This window comes from Physeter macrocephalus, chromosome 12 (genome assembly GCF_002837175.3).
Source record: "Physeter macrocephalus isolate SW-GA chromosome 12, ASM283717v5, whole genome shotgun sequence".
In the NCBI taxonomy this organism is placed as follows: domain Eukaryota; kingdom Metazoa; phylum Chordata; class Mammalia; order Artiodactyla; family Physeteridae; genus Physeter; species Physeter macrocephalus.
The window spans coordinates 57,106,628-57,123,777 of NC_041225.1; the positions used below are offsets into that span (position 1 = coordinate 57,106,628).

At 41.4% G+C, this 17,150-nt stretch overlaps 1 protein-coding gene across 1 annotated transcript; it reads left to right on the forward strand.

The window, feature by feature from the left end:
* Window positions 1–4,156: 4,156 nt before the first annotated feature.
* LOC102976843 (receptor-binding cancer antigen expressed on SiSo cells-like) lies at window positions 4,157–6,185 on the forward strand. Its single transcript, XM_055088844.1, has 2 exons — window positions 4,157–4,164; window positions 5,500–6,185. The coding sequence occupies exons 1-2, from the start codon at window positions 4,157–4,159 to the stop codon at window positions 6,143–6,145; spliced, it is 654 nt and encodes a 217-aa protein (XP_054944819.1). The 3' UTR covers window positions 6,146–6,185.
* The last annotated feature ends 10,965 nt before the right edge of the window (window positions 6,186–17,150 follow it).

Consider the following 17,150-nt stretch of genomic DNA (forward strand, 5'->3'; position numbering starts at 1 on the left):
GGGATATCACTCATCCTGGTGTCTGATTGTCTGAGTTAGGACACAATACTTGCCTATTCATTCATTCATTCATTCCACATTGCAGTGGCCTGGTATATAGCTGCCAATGACATGAATAAATACATCAATAGTGGATTTCAAACCCATATAGTCATTCACCTTGATCTGTTTCTGTGCTTTTCAGTGGCAAAAATGATAAGTAAGCCTTGAAGGCCAGTTTCAAAAGCAGAGAATTTTTAGAGCAGTTTCATTGTTAAAAGAATAGTAATAATTGGAATATGTTCTCATGAGGAAAATGAAAGTTTACTGCTTGTCTGTATGGCTCTTGGTGAAAACAGAGTGAGGTGAGTGGCACGTGAGGACTCTGGGAGACCAGTGACAGAGGGCTTGGGGTCTGGAGAGCTGCAGCTGCATTTTGGGGGTGTTTCACCTGGCAAATACCTTTTCAAGTGTTTCAGGTTCAGTGAACTCAGAATGGGAATTTTGCTAATTGCCTCTTCCATTTGCTTCTCCAAGCCTCTGTGTTCTTAAGTGGCAATTTAATCCATCTGCTTCATTTTCATTTACACTTAACTCACCTAAATATTATTTGGAGGGAAAGAAATCTGAGAACTTTCTGATTTAGTTAATGCGGATTGATCGTCAATTCCAGAAAGGAAAAGCATAAACAAATAAATACCAGGATTGTTTAGTCTAATTCATAAATAAGAGGAGTTCTCTCTTCCAGCTATAGGCATATTGCAAAGCACTGTGACGTCAGAGTCTAACACTTAGCATGTCTCCTGCGTCAGCCCCCGTCATTTACCTTCCTCTGGTGTCCTCCTCCTGTGTGCTCCTTGAATGCTCTGCTCTCTTAAAGTAGTACTCTAACCTCACGATGCCGTAAGACAATGCTCCGTATTTTTGTAACTCTTGCTTTCCTCACTGGCAGATGATTTATCTGATAAAGGATAAATAAATACGTTGCAGAGTGGTAATTGAAGCTCAGGATGTCTGACTCCAAGGCCTGCACCCTTAACCTCCATGCTCACTGCCTCTTATAGACTTACTACCTTCTCAACATGTTTGCATTTAAGTGGCACTTCCTCGGGTACCAGACTCTTAAAGAATGACGCTGGATGGAAGAGAAACAGGCAATAGGAGCAAAACAATCCCTCAGGACTCCGGAACTGTAAAAGTTGTGAGTGCGTGAGAGAATTACTCCACTTTCATGTGAGGTTGACTCAGAAGATGCGAAATAGTTCCCTTTGTGAGGGTACAGGTGTAAATCTACTTGTTTTAAGAATCTGTCCTGGTACTTTTAATGTAGACAGCAAACACACAGTAATTTACAATGTGCATTGGATTTCCCCAACAGTTTGAGGCTCTGCAGCCTGAATTTCTGCCTTCCCTCCAACCTCTCCAGGACATCACTAATGCCTCTGTCTCCCCCCACGCCGACCCCAGCATGATTATCTGAGTGTTACGGTTCTCAAAGTGTGGTCTCCAGACCAGCAACACCTAGGAACTTGTTAAAAGGGAAAATTCTTGGGCCCTGCTCCAGACCTGCTGAATCAGGAACTGTAGGGTTGGTGCCAACAGTCTGTGCTTTAATGAGTCAGTCCTTCAAGTGATTCTGATCTACACTCAAGTTTGCACACCACTGTCTCTATGAAAGGAGTCAATAAAACGCAATATGGATCCTTAACACACTGTACTAAAAAGTGTGGATCAACCAGAATAAGGCCAGTTCTGGCTCAAGGTACGGATACTGACTACAGACCCTTGGGGTCCTGCATGGCAAGGGTGAGGGTACAGCTGGTTTTTAACAGGAGACACAGCAGGGGGGGTAGCATTGACTTCGGAGTCCTGAGTTCGAATCCTAACTCTGCTATTTGATGGCTGTGTGACTTTAAGGAATTTACTCAACCTCTCTGATCTGAAATTCCTAATCCATAAAATAAATAGTATCTACTCCATGGAGTTATTGTGATGGTTAAGAGAGAGAATGTAAAGGTAAAATGTACACATAAAACCACTCACATGGTGTTCCATACTAAGTGGGTGATATCTATTTGAGGACAGCTTTGGCCACAGCTGGTGCAATCATCTCAGCCGTTAAAGTCTGGTCCTTCCCTTGTTATTTACAACAGGCTAAGCTATCATTATTCCATAGCTAAGACCTCAGATGCTGGAAAGGCTCTTATCTGTGGCCCTGGCCAACCAAAGCAAAGGCTCAGACTGCTGTTTTACTTGAGAGAAGTCACTATCCCTTCCAACTCCAACCTGTCTCTTTCCTTGTGAGGGTCTTCAAACAAACCCCCGGGCCGCGTGATCACTGGCCAGTTCTAGTCATTGACTCCCTGTTTACAACCCCACTCTAGAGGGGCCCTGATCCCCAGGACGAAGACAAGAGGCCACTGCAGAGTGAGCATCTGCATTCCCCCAGGGCTGATTTCTAGCCATGAGGTGGTCGGAGGCTGCATGAAGCTAGCCAGGATGCAGGAACAGGACTTATTACTACCATGACCTCTACCAAAACAGCAGAAACAACAGGTCTCTCATACTGATGGTCTGCCTCTCCTCCAGAGAGCAGGTTAACCCCCTTATATAACCTTGGCTTTCATTGCAAACCTCTCCAAGGACTGCTTTCCCAGAACAGTCTCCAAGATGCAGCATGTGCCACTTTGCTCCCTCATTCCTGTTTCTTTTATTCACATGTAATTTTTCTCATTGAAATCCGATCAGAATAGGTGCATGTGTGATGGCCAGGGCAGTGTGTGCCCAGTGCAGCCTTAACTGGGCCTTACCCCTCCACGGTCTGATTCACTCAGCGTCCTTGGTTATCCTCACTCTTGTGGTTAAACTGGTTTATAATTCTGCCTTTTTCTCTTCTTTCTTTCTTCTCAAGATCTGCTGTGCGGTTTCTTCCGCCTTTGTAGCTAACTCAGTTTGCACTAGCTACATTTGATCTCTTCTTCCTCCTCTGTGTCATAGATTACCCTGCAGGTCAATCTTCCCCTGATATTGGTGTGTAACACACTTTCTTCATTCCTCTCCAGCAAGTGAGAAGAAGAGCAGTACGTTTTACTTCAGGCAGCCGGGACAGCCTGGGGTCAGCCACTGCCATCGCAGCCTCTTGCTGAGAATCACGAGGGGACTGGGAGAGGGTAGGGAATTAAGATGACCTGTGCCAACCGAGGACTTGGAAGGCAGGGAAACGTTATGATCTTGTGCTAGAAAACCTCCCCATTACCTCTTGAAGGCTAAAAACCAGGCCCTTTTTCCTAGTTCTGGAGGTATATGTATTACTACCCAGGGCAGGGTTGATATGTCATCCTGAGAATTCCAAAGGCAAGATATCAAGCTTCTGTGTTTGTGGGTGTATGGGTGCGTGCACACGTGTGTAGTAGTGGCTGGGGAGTCAGGGAATGATGATAAGAATTCAAAACCAAATTTTTGCTTTACTTCAGTCATAAAGAATGGCTTTCACGGGGCCACACTGCTGACTGGTATCTTAATGTACGTCCCCACCTCACAGCTAATAGAGCCAAGCCTACACTGGACCGTGACTAGCCAGCCATCTCCAGAGGATGCCATCGCTACTATCTTCCTCTTTTTCCTCTTGGCCATCCATTTGGCATTTTGACAAAACTCCTGCCGTCCTTCGTCTGCCTGGAGCTGCTCAGCTCAGACAAGGAGCTTTGTCTTTAAGTCTCCCAGGAGAAGAACTTGAAGAGTGGCCCCCAGGATTGTGTGTCATAGGTCAGAAGGATCCACCAGCACCTAGAAGCTCAAATGAGGCTCCCCAATTCCCTGCTCCTCTACCACCTCCATCTCAACTTACCCCATCTTTCGCAACAGACCTCGAGCAAAAGAGTGTCAACGGGTACTCGAGAACGAACTGTGGCTCATCAGCTGTGCCAGATCTGCTCTGTGAGGAAAAAAACCCCACAGTTCTTTGCTCTGTTCTCCTGTTTCCTCTAGGGATTTCCTTGAAAGGTTCTGGTCTCATCTGGGAGGAGTCAGAGCTGAGGGCTTTAACTGTAGCTCTTTCATGTCCCACGTGACATGGTGATGTGCAAGAGGAGAGTGACTTCTCTGAGATTTGGTTTCTTTGTAAAAATAATAATAATAATAATAATAAGTGATAATATTTACAGACTATATGGTTATAATGATGAGGTAAGATAGTGAACATAAATGCCAAGCAGAGTGCCTGGGCCCTTGGAGGGTGCTCACAGTACGGGTTCTCTTCTTACGTTCCCTAAGTGGGAGCCACTGAGTATTGAGGAGCGCGGGACATCTGGGTGTCAACCTGCAGACCAGTGCTGAGAAATCACGCTTAGAAGCTGCTAGTCTAAGGATAGTGATGGGATGTCATTGAAACGATTGGAACATTAGAGGTTAACCCAAATGAAACCACGTGGGTTAGGAAACGTGGCCTGTGACAAAGTAAAACCATGCCACACAGATAGGGAAGAGACCGTGACAGAGGGACACGGGGGCTAATTTGTTTATGGACTCCAGTTCTGTGTCAGAATTGCTCTTCTCAGGTTGTATATTGTACATGACGGCATCCACCGATTCCAGGAAAAGCTGTTAGAAATCACATCCCTAAAGGAATTTACCGTAAGAAGGCACAAATGCCACACGCCAGATAAAGGCGTTTAGGCATCTCCCCACGGGGAGATCTTTTATCCTGAAGAGTCCCTTCTTGGGAGAATCCCTTCTTGGGTTTCTAAGATTCCCAGGGGTGAAAAAAGGCCTCTAACCTTCTTTGCCCTTTACTCTGGGATTGCTCTGTGGCTGAAACGAAGAGGAATCAAATTTAGAAACATCTGAAAGGAAATCCAGATCCAGGATATTATTAGATGCGAGGCAAGCCAAGGGTGTATCAGCTGGTGAGGTACTGTCAACGGGATTTAGGAGGAGGATCTTAATTAAGAGCATGGCCCTAAGTCCACGGAAGCAGGAGGAGTCATGGGTTTTCATATCTTCCACTCTTCAGAAGCCGAGGCTACAACTTCTTACATGTGGCTTGTATATAACAAGGCTCATTTCATAGACTAAGAAAAACAAATGTATTATTTTCAGGAAATGACAGGAAAATAGGAAGAAAATAAACTTGTGTTTGGGGGACTATCTTAAAATTTCAAACGGCGTTATAAGAACTAAAAAAAAGAAGAAAAAAAAAGAATATAAAATAATGGAGTTGAACTACCGAGAGCCGCCTTGAGGCAGGAGGAGGGACTGGGGGAGGGTTTCCCGACGAGGGGGCGGCTATGGCAGCTGCGTGGCAGCAGCGGCGGCGGCGGCGGCTGAGATGCTGAGCGCGCGCCCAGCTTTGAATAAGCGGGGCTGGGACTGACCCGGCGGAGCGCAAGCTCGAGGAAGCGACCAGCAGCGCGCGTGCGCGCGCCTTGTGTGCGCGCGCAGCCCGCAGCAGCTGGGAGCCTCCGCCGGGTGGGCGGGGAGGGGGAGGGGCAGGTTTTGATTCCCACCGTGGGTAGCACACAGTTTTCGGTTATTTAAAGTTTGTACCTGCCTAGCAACAGTATTTTCATTCCTAAAGAGATTAACACGCAGACCTGGCAGAGGACGGAAATTAAGTGGAGACCAAAGAACTTTGCCAACTACACTGGGTTATTCATCAGTTCCTAAGCAGACAGATGTTGAAGAGTGGACTTCCTGGGATGAAGATGCACCCACCAGTGTAAAGATTGAAGGAGGGAGTGGGAATGTGGCAACACAGCAAAATGCTTTAGAACAACTGGAACCTGACTATTTTAAGGACGTGACACCAACTATAAGGAAAACCCAGAAAATCATTATTAAGAAGGGAGAACCATTAAATTTGGGCAGCCCAGATGGTAGCACGGGTTTCTCTAGTAGACTAGCAGTTACACAAGATATGCCTTTTATTCATCAGTCTCCTGACTTAGGTGACTTGGATACCTGGCGGGAAAATACCAATGCATGGGAAGAAGAAGAAGATGCGGCCTGGCAAGCCGAAGAAGTTCTGAGGCAGCAGAAGATAGCAGACAGAGCAAAGAGAGCAGCAGAAAGGAAGAAAATGGAAAAGGAAGCACAGCGGCTAACGAAGAAGGAACAAAACAAAACTGGTGTGAAACTTTCACGACAAAATGTCCTTCAGATGTCATAGTGCCAGCGGGAGAAACGTGAGCTCCACAACCCAAGTAACATTTGTACGGATCTAAGAGTAGTTTCAGAATACAAATACACTGCTTGATTTTAATGCATTCATCAGGCCATGCAGGACACCAGGATTCTCTCAAAGTCCCTTGAACTCTTGGTGATTGAGACTCGACAAAAAAAGACTTGTGAGATAATGTTTTCTTCAACATGTTCCAACTATAAGACGACTGTTTGCTGTAGAGAAATTATTACAGATGGAACAGATCAGTACCTCTTCAAGCTAGTGTTTCTAGCTAATTAAATGGGTGTAAATTTTATGGTGGGAAAGAACTCTGCTGTCTATAATGCTTTCCTTCAATGTGCATAATGATAAAATAAATAATTTTAAATATTAAAAAAAAATAATGGAGTTGAGAAGGTCTTTGGCTTAGGAGCCCGCCGTAGTTCACTGATGCCCAAACTGCTCTACCTGGCCTTTAAAATATTTCATCCAAAGGTCTCACTTACCTATCCAACCTTGCTGGATTTTAGCAGTCAACTTCCAGATTCTTCCCTTGACAGGTGCAAAAACTGATAACCAGAGATTTTAAGAGATGGCTCATTCTTACACAGCTGGTTAGTATTAGAATTGACAAAAGTAGTGATGTCTCCTATGAAAATATATTTGCAATATATTGTTAGTAAAAAAAAAAATCTTTTATTAAACAGTGTATTTCTACATGTGAGTGTGTGTGTGTGTTTTCATTCCGGGTAATGACTGTGGTTGATTTCTATTTTCTTCTTCCTCTCTTTTAAAAAATTTTATTGAAGTATAGTTGATTTGCAATGTTGTGTTAATTTCTGCTATATAGCACTGAATCAGTTATACATATATGTATTCTTTTTCATATTCTTTCCCATTTTGGTTTATCACAGGATATTGAATATAGTTCCCTGTGCTATACAGTAGGACCTTGTCATTTATCCATCCTATATATAATAGTTTGCATCTGCTCATCCCAGACTCCCAGTACCTCCTACCCCCAACCTTGTCAGCCACAAGTCTGTTCTCTATGTCTGTGAGTTTGCTTCTGTTTCATAGATATGTTCATTTGTGTCATATTTCAGATTCCACATATAAGTGATATCACATATATAATATTTGCGTATCTCTTTCTGATTTAATTCATTTAATATGATAATCTCTAAGTCCATCCATGTTGCTGCAGATGGCAATATTTCATTCTCTTTAATGGCTGAGTAATATTCCATTGTGTTTGTATGTGTGTGTGTATATATATATATGTATATACACACACCACATTTTCTTTATCCATTCATCTCTCGATGGACATTTAGGTTGTTTCCATGTCTTGGCTATTGTAAATGGTGCTTCTGTGAACATAGGGGTGCATATATCTTTTCGAATTATAGTTTTGTCTGGGTATATGCCCAGCAGTGGGATTGCTGGATCATATGGCAACTCTATTTTTAGCTTTTTTAAGAACCTCCCTACTGTTTTCCATAGTGGCTGAACCAATTTACATTCCCACCAATAGTGTAAAGAGGGTTCCCTTTCTCCACACCCTCTCCAGCATTTATTATTTGTAGACCTTTTAATGATGGCCATTCTGGCCGGTGTGAAGTGGTACCTCATTGCAGTTGGATTTGGATTTCTCTAATAATTAGTTATGATGAGCATCTTTTCATGTGCCTATTGACTATCTGTATGTCTTCTTTGGAGAAATGTCTATTTAGGTCTTCTGCCCATTTTTCGATTGGGTTGTTTGTTTTTTTGTTACTGAGTTGTATGAGCTGTTTGTATATTTTGGAAAGTAAGCCCTTGTCAGTCACATCATTTGCAAATATTTTCTCCCAGTTCATTTGTTGTCTTTTTGTTTTGTTTATGGTTTCCTTTGCTGTGCAAAAGCTTATAAGCTTGACGAGGTCCCATTTGTTTACTTTTGCTTTTATTTCTATTGTCTTGGGAGACTGACCTAAGAAAACATTAGTACGATTTATGTCAGAGAATGTTTTGCCTATGTTCTCTTCTAGAAGTTTTATGTTGTCTTATGTTTAAGTCTTTAAGCCATTTTGAGTTTATTTTTGTGCATGGTGTGAGGATGTGTTCTAACTTCATTGATTTGCATGCGGCTGTCCAGCTTTCCCAACACCACTTGCTAAAGAGACTGTCTTTTCCCCATTGTATATTTTTGCCTCCTTTGTCAAAGATTAATTGTCCATCGGTGTGTGGGTCTATTTTCTTCTTTTGATTGTCTATTTTTTCCTTGATATACTTGTAAGACTATTGGTTGATTTGGAATAAAAAGGGAAATTTAGTGGCTTATATGACTGGGAAGTCTAGGGACACTATTTCCGCAACAACCAGAACATGTGAATCAAAGCAGGGTGTTGTCCTTCATTAGATTTCTTGACCCTGTTTCGCTCTGAGTGTTGGCCTCCTTCCCACCCACTGAAGATGGTCTTCCTCCATGTGGCCGGGAGACGTGGCCAATGGCAACACTACTCTTTGTTATTTCCACTCCATAACTCCAGGAGAAAGAGAGTTTCTCTAGATGATTCTGACTGGCCCTGTTACCAAGTCCAAGCTTGTACTGCTTGCCGCATGACAGGCAAATAAATCGAGAGCTGAGTTGTTGGGGCAAAGAATAGCGACGTTATTTGGAAAGCCAGCAGACCGAGAAGATGGTGGACTAGTGTCCCAGAGAACCATCCTGCCGGGGTTTGGAGGCTAGTTTCTTTTACAGAACAAAGAGGGAGAGGTGAAGAGTAAAAAAGGCAATAAGTTGCTGCAAATATTTCCTGGTTCCAGCCAGACTCCAGAGGGGATGTGTTAATTTCTTCTTTCCTGCCGCCATTCACAGGTGGGCCTGGTCAGGATGTTTTCTGTGATGTAAACAAAGGTATTTTAGCTTAACACTCACACGTGGGAGGCAGGGTTCCCAGAGATGGGCCATTATTTATACTTTAAGCTATAGGCAACGTCCCTTTAGTTATTAACTTGTAGTGAAAGTGATATAATACAAAGGTTAAAGTAAAAGAAACAGATCCAATATGGAGTCAGACTTGTTCTTCCCTGTTATAGCCCCTCCTGGTCACATGACCCAGGTAGATTTGTAACTACGTTCAGGAGAGGGGGAGTCTCTCATGGATCCAACCAAGTCATGTGCCTCTCCTGTCACAGGGCACAATTCCGTGGTAGAGATCCCTGACAATACTTTATGGAGTGGGAAGAATTAGTCCTCAGAAGAAAGGCAACCAAACCACATGTTTACCACAATATGTATTACTCTTTCAGTTAAAAAAAAAAAAAAGAATATAGTTATTTTAGGAAAAAGGAAAGTCTTGTAAGTTTTCTGGTCTCTTCCTGTCATCCTATAGAGCTTCTCCATTTACTGCCCTCACTACTTTCTACTCCCAGCATACTTGGTCCTATCTCTGTGATGTTGCTGGGCTTTCCCTCTCTGACTGAAATGAGCATGGTACTTACGTAGAAACCTGGGTTCTAGTCCAACCTGTGCCATTAACCACTCTTTGTGAGTCTTGAATGTAACACCCTCTCCTGGAGCCTCAGTTTTCTTAACCCTGTGAATACATGAGTAGGGAGGGATCCAAATGGCTAATAAACACACACAAGTATGAGGAGACTCCCCAAACGGGGTCTCCCATTTTCCCAGTGGGAAGTATGGCAGGCACACAAAAGAAGTTCAATTATAATAAGTAAACTTTTCAGAATGCAAATGAATATCAAATTGTATTTATTTTTAATTTCTTTATACAGACTTATGAAATAGCATATTTTATAAGGCATTAATTAGTCACACAGTGTTTTCTACCCTCATGTTCTGTAAGTAATTTTATTTAAAACACATAAAATATTTAACGTGAGCATTATCCTCAATGGAGCCACTTTTGAATCACCTAACAGTTTTCCAGAGTATGCCATCTTTATTTCTAGTTAAGATTTTTGAAACGTAGTCCCTTTTGAATCTGTGTAGGATGTTTTCACTGGCATTTATTATCCCTTGTCACAAATACTCATTCAAAAGACCATATCCTTGATCTTCATTTCTTTTGTGTGTGTTTGTGATACCTACAACATGTCATTATGTGGATTTTTTAAATGATCTTTAAGAGGCTTGTTTACAATGGCATCCAGCACTCATAATTATGAGCTCATACCCCAGGAATAATTCCTACATCTTTATTCGATTTATTGTTTCCTTATTGTCTCCAACCTAATCCATCATGTGACTTCCATACGCATCAAACTAACATTAATAGTGGGTATTTCAGGTGAACATATTTCGTTTCCTTCATTATTCCAAGTAAAGTTAATAGCTGTGCGCAGTTTGTTAAGAATGTGGATAATGTGACCCCCTCTTTACTGAGGGATAATTTGGAGAGAAACCCTCACCATAATATTTGTGATGGCAGGGAGAGGCAAGGAGAACAGTTGATGAAAGTTGGCTTTTAAAACTGTTCACACGATAGAGGAGAGACAGGGCTGATGCTGTATGAGGACTCAGTCATGTAGGGAATTAACCTGGGGTGACCTGCCTGTGGCACTAGTACAAAGGCAGATATGGGCTGTGTTGAGCCAGCAGAAGCCAAGGAGGGACCACTGGCACCTGGAAAGATAGTTCTTGGTGTGAGTTAAAGGAAAAGGAAGAGAGGGTAAGTTTTAGAATGATCTCTCTGCCTGGAGTGAGAGCAGGAAGATAAACAGGTCATTTGCTGCACCTCCATTTACTTCAGTATTAACATGTCACAAGTCCTTTCTCTAGGGCACTTGCTAGTCACGAATGTCACATTTCAAATCTGAAACAGCCTGAAAACTGTTGATAACTGTCACTGGGAAGAACTGAGAGGTAGATGAATAGTGAATACAAAGAAAAGGAAGAACCATCTACGTCATTTTCTGAGAGGCTGTATGAAATTTCTCACTAGGTGTGAGGGGGGAGACACGGTCATCCTCAAAGACCTACCCCATATGAAAGTTAAGAATGTTACGACTCAGGTTGGATTTAACAGAAGATGGGAGAATAATGAGCTGTTCTTGTCTTGGTTTATTTGCACAAGCCAGGAAAGCGCTTCTGTGACACTTCTGTCAGATAACATGTTAGTTGTACAAGTAAGCTCATGTTTTTGAAAACTATTTCAGAGACTTAAATGAATAAAATACATGATAATATTTGTTAATGAAACATTTTCATGAACATGATTTCATTTGATCATACACACCTGTGAAGTAGGCCTGTTACTGAACACAAGTTTGTGTGCCCCACACAGAGTGAGGCCAAAAAACAGAAACATTTGAGTTTGGAGCAGAGAAAGGTTTATTGCAGGGTCATGCAGGGAGATGGGCGGCTCATGCCCCCAAACCCCCGAACTTCTCGAAGGGTTTCAGCAAAGCACTTTTAAAGGCAAGGTGAGGGAGGCGGGTGGTTAGTTGTTGCAAACTTCTTGGTGTTGGATCCTTTGTTCTCGTAGCTGTCCTTGTAGGTCAGGTCACTATGTTCCTGTAAACCTCCAAAAAGACAAATGTTATTCTCTGTTTTACTTTTTGTCTCTATATGAATGGACTCTTAAAGGTCAGAGCCCTAAGAATAGGCTATCCTGTATATTTCAGGCTATAGGCAACATTCTTTTACAAAAGGTGCAAAGCCAACAGGACTAAGCACAGGCAACAGAGCACAAACAGGCATTATCAAAATTCCTAATTTGCAGATGAACACAAAACAGAACTATGGAGTAGTTAATTGCTCAAATCTACTTCAGTGAGGTGAGCTCAAAGACTATTGGACTTGCCTAGTAATGTTCCCTCTCATGCTGAGAGTTCTGAAACCATTTTACAGCATGGCACCCGGCACAAGGCTACAATGACGTTTACCCTCATCTCCTTCTTTGAGAAAAGTCAGGCAGTCCAGGTGCTAGGAGGAATCCCTCTTCTGCTGGAGGGAAAAATGCTCTGATGTAAGACTCACAGATTCAAAGACAAGAGAGTTATTTTGTTTCAGGATGTCTTTGTTTTGCTGCCATTGGTTTAGAGTTGGTTTAGTAAGACATGGATGTGGCAACTTTCAAACAGTACAAAAGTTTACAGTGAAACATATATTTTGGTCTTATGTGCTCCTGACCCTTAATATTTCAGTCCTGATCCTAAGAGGTAACTCTCAAACCACTGTCTTGTGAACGCTTCCAGAGAAATTATCGGTATATCTAAGCACATTATTGTTTATCCCCTGTCAGTATTTTTTTTAACACAAATAGTAGTGTTGAATGCTGTACCTTCTAATGTATCTTGGAGGCTTTTCCTGATCATTATACAAAAATCAAGCTTATTCTTTGTAGGAGCTACTTAGGATTCCATTAAGTAGATATGACATGATTTATTTATCAATATTTAGCTTCCACAAACAATGCTGAACCAAACATATTTTATAAGTTTGTGTATATACAAATATATCCTTGCAGAAAAAAAATAGCTACAAATGTAAATTCTGCATCAAAATGTCTATGCATTTAAAATTTGGAAGACATTGCCAAATTGTCATTCGAAGTAAACTAAGTTGCAATCCTATCAGTTATGAATGAGAGTAACTGTTTCCCTCATCAATGTTGTATATTACCAAACTATTGATCATGACCAATTTACTGGTGAAAACTTACTTTTAATTTGTATTTCATATATGGAGTCATTACTTCTGAAGATTTGTTTCACAGATATGTGAATGTATTTTAAACTAGTTAACTGTATACTTAAAATGGTTAATGTGGTAAAAAACATAAATTCATATGATCATGAATTATATTTATGAATTCATACATATATTTTAATTTTTATTGAAATATAGTTGATTTATAATGTTGTGTTAGTTCCGGTATACAGTTAAGTGATTCAGTTATACATACATATATGTACATAGATTATTTTCCATTATAGGTTATTACAAGTTATTGAGTTTAGTTCCTTGTACTATAGGAAGGAACAGTAGGTCATTGTTGTCTATTTTATACGTAGTAGTGTGTATCTGTTAAACTCCTAGTTTGTCCCTCCTCCCCCCCTTTCCCTTTGGTAACCAAAATGTTGTTTTCTATGTCTACGAATCTATTTCTGTTTTGTAAATAAATTCATTTATATAATTGTTTTAGATTCCACATATAAGCGATATCATATGATATTTGCCTTTCTCTGTCTGGCTTACTTCACTTAGTATGATAATCTCTAGGTCCATCCATGTTGCTGCAAATGACAGTATTTCATTCTTTTTTATGGCAGAGTAATATTCCATTATCAAAAAGACAAAGAAAGCCCATACTTAAAGAATCAGGGTTGTTCAAATACAGTTGACCCTTGAACATGCAGGAGTTGGGGGCGCTGACCCTCTGCACAGTTGAAAATCTACGTGTAATTTATAGTCAGCCATCTGTATCTGTGGTTTCATATCCGCAGATTCAATCAACCACAGACTGTGTAGTACCGTAGTATTTACTATTGAAAAAAATCTGTGTGTAAGTGGACCCTCCCAGTTCAAACCTGTGTTGTTCAAGGGTTAACTGTATACTATTCACTTAGCACTATTCACAATAGCCAAGAGATAGAAACAAACCAAATATCCATCATCAGTGGATGAATGGATAACCAAATGTGTTTTATACGTACAATAGAATATTATTCAACCCTAAAAAGGAAGGAAATCCTGTCACATGCTACAATACAGATGACCCTGAGAACATTATGCTAAGTGAAATAAGTCTATTACAAAATGTTATATACTGTGTGATCCCACTTACATGAGGAAACTAGTCAAATCCATAGAAACAAAGCAGAATATTAGTTCCCAGGGATTGGGGGTGGGGAATTGTTTAATGGATATAGTTTCAGTTTTGCCAGATAAAGTTCTGGAGATCTGTTTCACAACAATGTGAATAATAACTTAACACTACTGAACTGTACACTTAAAATGGTTAAGATGGTAAATTTTATTTTACCACCATAAAAAAAAGTGTGTGTGTGTATAAAATTAAAACTTACAGCAACCCTGTGAGGATAGACATTATTAAACCACTTTAAAGGTGTGGAAATTAGGTTCAGAGAAATGAAATGATTTGTCCGCAGTCATCCAGCTCTGTTCATAGCATAATGAGTCAAACTCAGCCGTCTGACTCTGAAACCAATGCTCCTCCTACCTCCTACTCATCTTGTTCCGTGAAAGTGGACAAGCTCATTACTGCTGGGTGTTAGGCCGCTTGGAATTCCCTACACCATGAGGAAGAGTCCCTACACCATGAGGAAGTGCCCCTTCCTTGAGTTCCTTTGTATTTATCCGGTTTTCTGCCTCTCCTTTGAAGACATCTTTGTTCACCTCATCTGGGAGTGATTTTCCAGGCTTATAGATTTTTAGACTTGATATTACCTTCAAGCATCTAGTCCAGAGGTTTCCACCTCTGATTTGGATGACATGGTAAGAGGGGGCTCCACCCAGTGTCTCCTGGAAAAGCTCTGCTTTGACTTATTTAATATACTGGAATTCTGTGTTAAGATTTCATTTACAAAAAATGAAAAGGGTGCTAATGCTAGGAAATTAATCTATTCCAACCACCCATAGGTGGGGAGACCAAGGCCCAGAGTGACTTGCCAGGCAGAAACAGCTAGTGAGTGGTAAGGCCAAGCTGAGAATTCAGATCTCTTTCATAATTTCTACTTAAATTTGCTGCTCTCTGGATTCTGCTTGCTAAACTCCTGTAATCCCTTTTTTTGGCTACAAATTGATACTATCTTTCTTTTCATCTGGATGTGTGTGTGTGTGTGTGTGTGTGTGTGTGTGTGTGTGTATGTGTGTGAGTTTTACTTCCCTTTCTAAAGAATAATGTCTTTGAGGGATATCACTCATCCTGGTGTCTGATTGTCTGAGTTAGGACACAATACTTGCCTATTCATTCATTCATTCATTCCACATTGCAGTGGCCTGGTATATAGCTGCCAATGACATGAATAAATACATCAATAGTGGATTTCAAACCCATATAGTCATTCACCTTGATCTGTTTCTGTGCTTTTCAGTGGCAAAAATGATAAGTAAGCCTTGAAGGCCAGTTTCAAAAGCAGAGAATTTTTAGAGCAGTTTCATTGTTAAAAGAATAGTAATAATTGGAATATGTTCTCATGAGGAAAATGAAAGTTTACTGCTTGTCTGTATGGCTCTTGGTGAAAACAGAGTGAGGTGAGTGGCACGTGAGGACTCTGGGAGACCAGTGACAGAGGGCTTGGGGTCTGGAGAGCTGCAGCTGCATTTTGGGGGTGTTTCACCTGGCAAATACCTTTTCAAGTGTTTCAGGTTCAGTGAACTCAGAATGGGAATTTTGCTAATTGCCTCTTCCATTTGCTTCTCCAAGCCTCTGTGTTCTTAAGTGGCAATTTAATCCATCTGCTTCATTTTCATTTACACTTAACTCACCTAAATATTATTTGGAGGGAAAGAAATCTGAGAACTTTCTGATTTAGTTAATGCGGATTGATCGTCAATTCCAGAAAGGAAAAGCATAAACAAATAAATACCAGGATTGTTTAGTCTAATTCATAAATAAGAGGAGTTCTCTCTTCCAGCTATAGGCATATTGCAAAGCACTGTGACGTCAGAGTCTAACACTTAGCATGTCTCCTGCGTCAGCCCCCGTCATTTACCTTCCTCTGGTGTCCTCCTCCTGTGTGCTCCTTGAATGCTCTGCTCTCTTAAAGTAGTACTCTAACCTCACGATGCCGTAAGACAATGCTCCGTATTTTTGTAACTCTTGCTTTCCTCACTGGCAGATGATTTATCTGATAAAGGATAAATAAATACGTTGCAGAGTGGTAATTGAAGCTCAGGATGTCTGACTCCAAGGCCTGCACCCTTAACCTCCATGCTCACTGCCTCTTATAGACTTACTACCTTCTCAACATGTTTGCATTTAAGTGGCACTTCCTCGGGTACCAGACTCTTAAAGAATGACGCTGGATGGAAGAGAAACAGGCAATAGGAGCAAAACAATCCCTCAGGACTCCGGAACTGTAAAAGTTGTGAGTGCGTGAGAGAATTACTCCACTTTCATGTGAGGTTGACTCAGAAGATGCGAAATAGTTCCCTTTGTGAGGGTACAGGTGTAAATCTACTTGTTTTAAGAATCTGTCCTGGTACTTTTAATGTAGACAGCAAACACACAGTAATTTACAATGTGCATTGGATTTCCCCAACAGTTTGAGGCTCTGCAGCCTGAATTTCTGCCTTCCCTCCAACCTCTCCAGGACATCACTAATGCCTCTGTCTCCCCCCACGCCGACCCCAGCATGATTATCTGAGTGTTACGGTTCTCAAAGTGTGGTCTCCAGACCAGCAACACCTAGGAACTTGTTAAAAGGGAAAATTCTTGGGCCCTGCTCCAGACCTGCTGAATCAGGAACTGTAGGGTTGGTGCCAACAGTCTGTGCTTTAATGAGTCAGTCCTTCAAGTGATTCTGATCTACACTCAAGTTTGCACACCACTGTCTCTATGAAAGGAGTCAATAAAACGCAATATGGATCCTTAACACACTGTACTAAAAAGTGTGGATCAACCAGAATAAGGCCAGTTCTGGCTCAAGGTACGGATACTGACTACAGACCCTTGGGGTCCTGCATGGCAAGGGTGAGGGTACAGCTGGTTTTTAACAGGAGACACAGCAGGGGGGGTAGCATTGACTTCGGAGTCCTGAGTTCGAATCCTAACTCTGCTATTTGATGGCTGTGTGACTTTAAGGAATTTACTCAACCTCTCTGATCTGAAATTCCTAATCCATAAAATAAATAGTATCTACTCCATGGAGTTATTGTGATGGTTAAGAGAGAGAATGTAAAGGTAAAATGTACACATAAAACCACTCACATGGTGTTCCATACTAAGTGGGTGATATCTATTTGAGGACAGCTTTGGCCACAGCTGGTGCAATCATCTCAGCCGTTAAAGTCTGGTCCTTCCCTTGTTATTTACAA